This window comes from Epinephelus fuscoguttatus, linkage group LG19 (assembly GCF_011397635.1).
Source record: "Epinephelus fuscoguttatus linkage group LG19, E.fuscoguttatus.final_Chr_v1".
Lineage (NCBI taxonomy): Eukaryota > Metazoa > Chordata > Actinopteri > Perciformes > Serranidae > Epinephelus > Epinephelus fuscoguttatus.
Window position 1 is genome coordinate 25,659,884 of NC_064770.1, and position 10,592 is coordinate 25,670,475.

At 42.2% G+C, this 10,592-nt stretch overlaps 1 protein-coding gene across 1 annotated transcript; it reads right to left on the reverse strand.

Moving 5' to 3' along the window:
- Positions 1 to 1,827: 1,827 nt before the first annotated feature.
- noxo1a (NADPH oxidase organizer 1a) lies at positions 1,828 to 8,041 on the reverse strand. Its single transcript, XM_049562438.1, has 8 exons — positions 7,906 to 8,041; positions 7,742 to 7,822; positions 7,581 to 7,653; positions 7,312 to 7,495; positions 5,155 to 5,345; positions 4,934 to 5,053; positions 4,659 to 4,776; positions 1,828 to 3,987 (listed from the first exon to the last, which is right to left on the reverse strand). The coding sequence occupies exons 1-8, from the start codon at positions 7,969 to 7,971 to the stop codon at positions 3,144 to 3,146; spliced, it is 1,677 nt and encodes a 558-aa protein (XP_049418395.1). The 5' UTR covers positions 7,972 to 8,041; the 3' UTR covers positions 1,828 to 3,143.
- Positions 8,042 to 10,592: the final 2,551 nt, after the last annotated feature.

The following is a 10,592-nucleotide window of genomic DNA, read 5'->3' on the forward strand; positions in this document are numbered from 1 at the left end:
CATGTATATGAATGATGATGTGACAAAAACGTACCATTCTAACTAATCATCTTCTATTAACTGGGTGTGTTGAACTTGGATGATGTTGCTGAACTGCTTGTTGGGATTACAGCTGTTTTAGTTCACACACTGTAGAGCTGAAACAGTGAATCCATCAACAGGTCATGGGAAACCTGGAAAAGTCATGGAATTTTACGATCTTGTTTTCCAGGCCTGGGAGAGTCATGAAATTAGAAAAATCCTCGAAAGTTTTGGGAAAGTGTGGGAGTTTTGTTGTATCAAAATTAACTGTTACATTTATCTTCCGTGGATAAAGTCATTCTCTGTAGATGTTGAGGTATCGTTGCTCTAATATGTGCTGATGTGGGATTTTTTTGTTTACCATCGCATACGTTCTTTCATTTACTCCCTACTGTCTCTCCCTCTCTTTATGCTAACTGGATAGAAATATGTTAAGAGTTTGAATCTGGTATCTTTCAATAAGAGAAAAATAATTTGACAGTGTGATTGAACATGTAGGGTTATTAATCGCAAACTTTCCATACCTATGCCCCAATACTACTTTAATATTGAGCTGCATTTTTGTGATGAAGCAGTTTTGTTTCTGACATTGTGAATGGTCATGGAAATTTCATTTTGCGGTCTTTAAAAGACGTGGAAAGGACATTTTTTCCATGAAAATGTGTGGGAACCCTGCATCAACAAAATGAATCAACCATTTTAATATCAAATGTTTGATTTTTATGACGGAGGCATTATGTTTTCGGTTTGTCTGTCGCTCCATCAGTTCCACTCGGGAATTCGAGTTTTGAGGGAATGCCTTGAGGGAATATCTTCACTTTGACACAAACATCCACTTGGACTCAGGGATAAACTGGTAAGAATGTGGTGGTCAGAGGTTAAGGTCATGCAGCTTTTGGCAGTAACTCAAGAATTCATACACTGATTATGACAAAATTTGACGCAAATGTCTATTCAGCTCCGAGGGAGTCCAACGGGAGCTTGAAATAAAGTCGCGCACCTTTGTGTCAAAACGGGTAGGTTGAGGTGGTTCAGGATGCCTCCTGGGTGCCTCCAGTTGGAGGTGTTTCAGGCACGTCCCACTGGTAGGAGGCCCCGGGACAGACCCAGAACGTGCTGGAGGGATTATATATCTCATCTGGCCTGTGAACACCTTGGGGTCCCTTAGGAGGAGCTGGAAAGCGTTGCTGGGGAGAGGGATGTCGGGTGCTTTGCTTGGCCTGCTGCCCCCGCAACCATACTTTAGATAAGTAGATGAAAATGGATGAAGATGGATGGATGGATGGATGGATGTTTATTCAGCTCCTCCAGGATGTTGCAATCCCAACACACAAATTCAGTAAATCCTTAATCCTGTGCAACTTTGCAATGTTGCCAGTCACAGTCATAATCCTCCACATAAGGTCGCCAAACTCACTTCCTTGTTTCTGGTTGTGAAGATGCAAACGTGCAACACAGACATCTCACATTTTCCTACAAAAATTACTGCTAAAGATTGTGCAAGGCAATTCCCCTGCTCCCACGATGTCATTGCAAACAAAGCCTAAAAGCATTTCAACATTGATCGCAATTATTTTCTTTTCCTTTTTCTAAAAACTGCCTTGAAATCAGGGATTTTAGACTGCAGCAATCCCAAAATTAGCCCACAAAATCCTGGAGGGACTTTCTTACAGGATAAAATGATGCATCTATGAAATTTTATATTCAAAAAGGTCATAGGTCAACTTCACCATGACATCATAATGTAACACTTTTCTGACTATTATACAATGCTATAACTGAGGAACAGAGGGGGAGACGTTTAAATTCAATTTAATTCAATAGAACTTTATTTAAAGCAAAGGAAATTATTGCACCAGAGAATGCTTCAAACAGTAACACTAAGTACAGTAACCACAATTTAACTTTATAACCAGTAACAACCATAACAACCAGTGGGCTCCCTGGGTCAGGGCCCCTCAGTGGGGCCAGTTTTAGAACAACAGCGTATTAAATATCTGGCAAAATATACCAGATAAGAAGTGTTTTCAAGGAGCAAAGGCAAAATCAGTGTCTCATAGAGTTAACAATAGGAGTGGAATAAGTACAAGAATAACTAAAAATGAACTAAAATGGTGGAAAAATCCGACTGCGTCTGATAATGTTATATTGAATACGATATGAGAATGAGAAGTAGTACCATTTGGCCAGATACTGAAATGGTGACACTAATCTTGGGTGCCCATCTTGAAACTGACAATTGTATAGCTCTCATGGGCTGTCAAGTTGAAGATGTGCATGAAGCATCCACATTTCACCAAAAAATACACTCAATACCTTTTATTACATTTCTTTAAATTCTTCACTATATTTATTTAATGAGTCTGGACAGATATGGATGTCAACTGCAACTTGACTGGTTGGCCGAGGCATACAACTCTAAAAAAACCAACTCTTTCTTAAAACAGTGTCCCCAAAAATGCTTTTATTCGTTCCAAGCTCTTCAGTTACGTGAATACAGTCAGAATTTACATAATCAGGCTCCTGCTATTTACACAAAACCCATTCTTCAACTTGCTTCACCAGAAAATAGAAAGTCCCGCACACTCTGGTATGTCAGACATTTACTTTCACAGGAGTCACGAGAACAAATCAATCTCTTTCGGTCTGTGCACCCATTACAGTTAACATGCATATAAGGCACAACAAAAGGTTTCCAGTATGGAAAATAAATAATCATTCAAAACAGTTAGACTGGATGTGCTTTGTGATTAATCATACACATATATGTATATTGGCTGATTTTGCTGAAGGTCTTTGAACACTATACATGTTGTGCAACTTGTCGGCAGTCTCTCTTGGAAGATGCAAACATTAACAAGTCACATTTCTATTAATACAACTTCAATAGAAAAACTCCATAGCTACTGACATTTCCAACAGTCACCTCATTGCATCTGGTGCAGTTCATCTTAATTCTTTCATTATAAAGAAATGACTCTGCAACTCTTTACACACAGCTACCTCTCTGAACAGTCTCTGCATTTTGTATTTTCAAAGTTGACGCTTAGTAGTAGGTAAAATTAGTCGAACTCCATCCCTGGGCGACAGAATAGTTAATAAAGCTAATAGCAACACAAACTCTATCGACTCAGTACTTCAGTCTGTGTGGGTGACAGGCTGCCTTTGCTTGCGTTCTTGCGCGTGATAGTGGAACACCGGGTGAGGATCTCCTGTGCCCGCGGCCTGGGTGGCACCTTGGGTGTTGACGGGCTCTTGTAGAGGTTGGGATCAGAGACGCTGGGCATCAGTTTCCCCTCGAAGGCAGTTGTCGGGCTGAGGCTGTGGCTCCCAGTAGGCTCAGGCGTACGGCTGAGACGCTGCTGATCCTCGTTGTAGCTCAGGCTCAGGTTGAAGGACGAGGAGCTCGCCCAGGAGGAGTTGAGGTCATCGCTGAAGTCAGTGCTGTCGCTCATAAGGCTCCCCTCGCTGTCTGCTCTCAGGAGGTGGCCATGCTGCTCCCTTTCTTCGTCCATCTCCACCATGATTGTGGGCAGAGGGACTTGGGCTGCAGACGTGGGTGAGGTGTTGGCGCTGGTAGGTGTAGCAACGGTTCTAGCTGGAGGCGGAGGGGCGGGTCGGTCAGACGGGATTTCAAGAGAGAGTGATCTCTGATTCCTGTACTGTTGAGGGTAGTGGGGTGAAGGGGAAAGGGAGCGGGGTGAAGGGGAAAGGGAGCGGGGTGAAGGGGAAGGGGAGCGGGAGCGGGGTGAAGGGGAAAGGGAGCGGGGTGAAGGAGACCTGGCAGGCGGAAGCTGCAGTATGTTTCCTTGTGAGAGGCTGAGCTGGTTGGACTGCTGCTCGAGGCTCAGGAATTGGTTTGGGGAGGAGGGCCGGCGGTCTGAATGGTGGCCTGTCATGCGGATCTGAGGGTAGCTGTAGGGCTGCAGGTACATGGAGGGGATGTAACCCACCTTCCCATTGTATCTGTTGAAAACAAATACGAGAACATAGGGTTTAAATGTGGATGAGTTAAAGGAATACTTCACCTACAAAATGACCATTTGCATATCAATTACTCGCCGTGTGTTATGCCTCCATGGTGAACAAAGAATCCAAAAACAGAAGATTCATGATGAATTTCCGCACAAGGAAACAAACTATATCACAACATCTGTTTACAAACTCTCACACAACTCATGCAGTATAATCCCAGTCTCATTTATCCAGTTGTTTGCTCATTACTTCCAAAACACATGCATTTTTGCTAAAACTTTCATATTTAAAACACTTCTGTTCATGAGTAAGGTGCACCTGGGCAAGCACATGCATTTAAATTCTTCACTGAGCAGAGTCAAACACACGCCCTAGTCCAAGCACACTACTCGTCCTTGCATTAGACTATTTAGGAAGGTTTGTAAATGGATGCTTTGTTATAGTTTTGCTGTTTTTAAACGTGGCCCCCTTTTACTCAAATTTATCAAGAATTTTTTGGATTCTTCGTTCACCATGGAAGCATGTCAAAAAAGTTTTCTTCCAGAATTCAAGGGAACAAAGCTTGAGTTCATTCACTCAAAGCCTTGAGAATATAAAACAGTCTGTGATGAAGCTGGTATGATATTTGAAAAGTTCAGCCACTGTTGGATGGTGTTAAATACCTGATGAGCCACCAGCCGTTGTCAGACTTCTGCAGGCTCTCCACCACGGCACCGATGGCGACTGTTATCTCATCATCTTTGGTGCCCTTGTAGCTCCTGATTGCAGTGTACAGCATTCCTGAGAGCGAAAGAAAAGACTTTAGTAATGTCGTAGCATCTTGACCAACATTAACCCACTAAGGTAATGAAAACTTGTTTGCATTATGTATGCAAATAAGCCAGGTGTTGATAGTGTGATGTCTTTGGATTGGCTACAACTGAAACAGTATGTGTACCTCTTTCAGGAGTCCCATCTATGTCATCTTCGTCCTCGTCGTCATCATCCTCTAGCTTCTCCAGGTAGGGAGCAGGGAACCAGGCCATCCGCTTGTCTTCATTCTCCACAAGCCACCACCCTGAACCAACACAACCACATTGTTAACATTCGTCAGTGCATTCAGGTTAATGAGGTCTCCTTCAACCATTAACAGGACACTGAACACCGAGGCTCACTCACCTGCTTTGTCTTTGATGAGCACATCTACTTTTTCGTCCAGTGCCACTTTGAAAGGCTTGTTCTTGGTGTCTTTGGTCTCGTACGGGGCCACGCATCTGTACGTCTCTGTGACAAACGGCTGGGTCACGTTACCGCCACCAACCTGTCCTGAATTGGTCGTGGTTTCATCGTCTGTTGGCATGATGACGATGCTGCAGAGGAACAGCTGCGGGTTAATGTGGAGATAGCACACTACAGGAAATACACAGAGTCAAATGCCTAAAGCAGGAATGCAGACTGGTCAACCGGGTTGTGTTTTAAAGGCTTTTGGTGTAAATACTACTTCAGCATTCAACATTTTCTTGGTCCATGTGCTTGCTGAGGAATTTAAAGTGTCTATTTTTGAGATTCTTTTACTTCTGTGTGTTTTACAGAATCTACTGGGCCTTGTTTTCCCTATTTTTGCCACCATGACCATCTAAAATGTCACAGCTCACTTCCCTGTAGAGCTTTATGTAGCTTGAAGTCTTTGTGAGCAATGCCAAATACTTAACATTAATCTGAGCTGCTCTAGGGCCCCAAAAGCTATAAACAGTGTTGAGTAAACTAATTTGAAAGCATAGCTACCAATTATTTCACACTGGAAGAAGCTGAAAAGCTACTCTAGGAAGAAATCTAGTTTGGTTAACAAAAACTGCATACATGTGACATAAAATTATAACAAAATATGATGCAAAAAATGCAGTTTATTGGAAGCAGTGCCCACTTGTTTACATGTCATATATAAATTAAAAATTAAAATAAATACCCCACTATTCATGGGAAGGTGGGGGTAATGCACCAAGCAGAATTACTCAGATGACCAGGTACCTTCCACAACAACAACATCAACTTCTCTAACTAACTAACCAACATCAACTTCTGTTAATAGCATTAAATCAATACAATGACTAATTGTGTTCAAAGGGGGTTCAATTATGGTAGAGAAGCAATGATAAAATAAAATGCAAAATTCACTTTTTTAATGTCCCAAAATTGTTTCTAGTTTCAGTAATTAACTACCAAAAAATAGCAAGAAAGTAAATTTAAATACTGAATTCACAATGCAATGAAGAAAGTAGTTGAACTACCAGCAAGCTGCTGCAAAATGTAGTTAAACGAGAGTAAAATCAAGTAATATCAGGTAAAATGGGATAGTCCTGTTTCTTTTTTTAAATGTTTAAATCCATGTATCAATACAGTCATTGAGTAATGAAATCATTATTGTTACTTGTGGCTTCTTTTTAAAAATTGTCGTCCAACTTGTTTTTCCTGTTCTTTTGCAGCCTGTGTCTTTGCTGCCATGTTGTCTACATTAGATGTGTGTATGTGCTTCCAAGCGTAAGACTAATGGGTAACTCTGGACTATTGTGGCTGACATGGACTCCCTGCATCATCAATCTTAATTTTTTAAGTGACAAAAATACTAAAATGTATGGAATATGACAGAATGGCACACTTTAGTAAAACATGTTAAGAGAAATTTCCCATTTTACTTGAATATTTGCAGTTTTTAAGTAATTAGTGCCCTAAGTAAATTAAACCCGTCCAAAACCAAATCCATTGAATGACTGAACTTTGTCTTAAAAAAATAGTGGAAGTTCTCTGAGGCCCCTCTCATCCCTTCAAGGCACAAAATGGTTTAGTCCGCCCCTGCACTAGACTTCGTCTCTGGTTGTTGCTAGAGCCAAATGAGCGACTGCGTATGGTGCTGGAGCACCAAGGTACACTGTCATGTCTTTCCCCAGGAAATCAGTGTTCCAAAAAACCCAATCCAAAAAGGGAAAGAAAGCAAAATTATTTGGTAAAAAAAAAAAAAGATAAAATCAAAATCTGCATGAAGCATGGATCAAGAGAGAAATGGCGGGGGGCCCACAGAGACTGCTTATGCATAGAGCCCAGAATTTGGTGCTATGCCCCTGATTGAAATATTGAAAAACCCTTTTCCACAAAATGTAAAGTGTTTCATGTAAAGCACATTTGTAGTAACAATGCAAAACAATATTCAGTGACCCCAATGGTTACTACAGGGTGTAAGACCTTATTGGTCCTACATTACTTGACTTCACCCTACTAGTTTAATTACATGTTTACATGTTTACTACTCCTCCACACTGCCTATGATCATGCTTCACATACCTGTTCTTGGCGAAATCAGGCTGCATGTCCTGGCCTTTGGGGTGGAAGAACTGGATGAGGTCTGCAGACTGACACACCTGTGCGTCGCAGCTCAGAAGCTTGTCACAGTATTTCTGCAGGACTTTGAGGCGCACTAGAGACTTGGTGGGACTTTTCTTCTTTCCGCCCTGGTTCACCTTTTTCTCTGCAAGCACACAGAAAGCTTCAAGTCAGAATCCACACAGCCTACTGTGACACACAAACTGCAGCTGTAATGCACTAACGCATACCTCCAAATTTGGGGATGACTCTGTCGGACTTCTTGGTTTTACTTGCGGCTGGGAATGTTTTCTTCAATTGTTTCTGTCATAAAGAAATAAGACAGTTGTTTATTATAAGCAACACCTGCACATGCGCAACCCATAGAGGAGCTACCGCATTTTATACTCACGTGCATTTTCTTGAATTCATCAAAAGTCCTGTAGACTACAATGTCATTCTGATCCGACCACAGCACGGAGGTCATGTACATCTGGAAAAGAAAATCAGATTTTATTCACACTGCAGAAAAGCGCAGATTTTTCAAATACTGAGCAAAACTCCATCTGCACTTACTTTGTTCTTCTCCTTGTGCATCACTCCGATTAAACGGACACTGATGGGGTACCGCTGGGCCTCCATGATGAACCTACAGAGTCAAAGTGTGCTGAACAGTCCAGGTGTGAGCTACTACGGAAGCCTCTCAGCCTCGCACTGCTGTTAGGACTGAGGGAGAGATGCTCGGCAGGTGCATTTATACCTCCTCCACCTCCTCCTCCTCGCGCAGGTGTGGCGTCATGGAAGACAATAGGCTACATCCTCGTCACTTGCAGGAAAGTCCAGCCTTTCTCCAGATGGATTATGAGGCTTTTTGACGTAATGCACGTTTTTCTAAAGTCTTTATTGTGGTTTAGGTTGCGCGTGAAAGGGCGCACGTACGTGGTCACAGGCTTTGCCAGAGGAAACCTTCAGTGGCTGTGTTCCCACTTTTATTCAAGAAGTGTCTTCAGTCCTCTTCATTCTCCTGATTATTAAATTCTGGTGTAAGGTGGATGTGGAGCAGGTGTATTTAGGGCGCAACAGTTGCAGGTGCTGATGACAGCTTATAGCAGGGGCGCAGCCAGACTGTGTAAATATCTGGGGCTCAGCCCAAATCAAAGGGGGGATTCCCCCCAGGGAGATCTTGTTCCCATTTACAGCAGCTGTATGCACTATTGTCAAGCCAGTGGAGACAACAGAATGCCTAAAAAATGTGTACATCATTTGGGAAAAACAAGGGGCTCACTGGCCTGTAAACTATCCCGATGACATTCTGTTTCGCACTCTGTATCCGTCTGGACTGGATTCCACCGCAGACACTTTTGGTGAGCGAGTGGGAGTACTCACCTTGAGAGACAAACTCCTTAACCAATCAGCTTAACAAAACACTGGGGGACATCTTCATCACCAACGAAGCCAGTTGATAAATCAAGCTTTTGCCAAATCCAGTAGGCAGAACAGTAAAAACGTCTTTCCCTCTGAGATACTTTGGGAGTGCATAATGTTTTGTTTAATTGATGTTACTGAGGGCGGTGCAGTGGTGCAGTGGTTCCCCGTGTCAGCATGGGCTCTCTCTGGGTACTCTGGCTTCCTCCCACAGTCCAAAGACATGCAGGTTAACTGAGTCTAAGTCTAAATTGGCAGTAGGTGTGAATGTGAGTGTGAATGGTTGTCTGTCTCTATGTGTCAGTCTGGTGACCTGTCCAGGGTGTACCCTGCCTCTTGCCCATTGTCAGCTGGGATAGTAATAGTAGTAGACCCTGACTGGCTACTTATGTTGTCAACTACAGTGTGGATCCCTGATTGTCCCCGCTTGGATTTTAATTTCTGGAAAGTGTTTGGGCTAGCACCAAGATGATTCAGTTCTTTTTTTAACTTGATTTTTTTTTCATTTTATTCAGGCCTATAACATTAGAAAATGTTGTGTTTTTAGATTTAATGTTTACTTGGGGCGGCTGTGGCTCAGAAGGTAGAATGGGTCGGCCACCAATCGGAAGATGGGCGGCTCAATCCCCAGCTCCTCCAGCGCGCATGCTGAAGTATCTTTGGGCAAGATACTGACCACCAAATTGCTCCTGTGTCTGGTAGCCTCGCCTCGGCTACTAGTGTGTGAACGGGTGAGTGTGACATGCAGCGTAAAAGCACTTTGAGTGGTCAGAAGACCATTTTACCATTTACTTAATTGGTGCTGCAGTCTGTGTCGAACTCATTTCTCATCTAAATACAGATTGCATTGTGCTCATTGAAAATATATATATATATATATATATATATATATATATAAAGGCTTGTTGCGTTTACTTTGTGTTAATTGTTTCAGACAATGAGGGAAATTAAGATGAGTAGAATCAATTATTAGTTTTCTTTGGAACTATTTGTTTCACTGTTTCATTCATTACAGCCACAAAATGCATGAAAATGTATTATTGTGTCTGTAACATGAAACTGTGGCAACTTACATGCACAACCCCTCTGTCTCAGTTCTGACTAGCTGCACTGATTTACAGTAAAATGCTTCAGACAGTGAATATATATCTGTGTAAAATACTGAACAGTGCAGCATTGTTAAAGCCACATCAGGAAGTCTTTACCCACATTATTTTTTCACATTTCTTTCCTTTTGTGTTGGAAAGGAATAAATGTTTCCTCCTCTCTGTGTGAGCTGCTGCACGTACAAAAACACAAGCCACATTAATTGGGAATTGACTCTTGTGTAACTTGATATTGATATTACCAAGAAAGCCACTTTGTGGTTAATCATCAGCCTATTGGTAACCATACAAAGGAACTCCCTCCCAAAAAATATTTGTTATTACTCTGCACATTCCTTAGTTGACGCCACATTGTTAATGTAAAACTACACTTGGCTGCCAAGCACCTATCCAAAACTTAATCCTAAAACTATGTTATGTTATATGAGAAAAGGCCTCTTTTATAGACATTTGGATCACTGCCTCCATTTACGTGACGTGTGTGTGTGTGTGTGTGTGTAAGGGGTTATAAGGTCAGAGGGATTGCCCTGTAGCCTTGATTTTTCACATCACTCATTGGTTGATTTGCTTGCATGCACCAGCACTGTAAGAGACAATTCAAAGTTGAATAGAACTGAACCTTAACTGCTGCAGAAGGTTAAGAGCAGGGCTGTCAAAAATATGGCCCGCCAAATGGTCCCACCCTACTCATTGGATGACTGTGCACACCTAATACTGATGCACTTGTGAAGG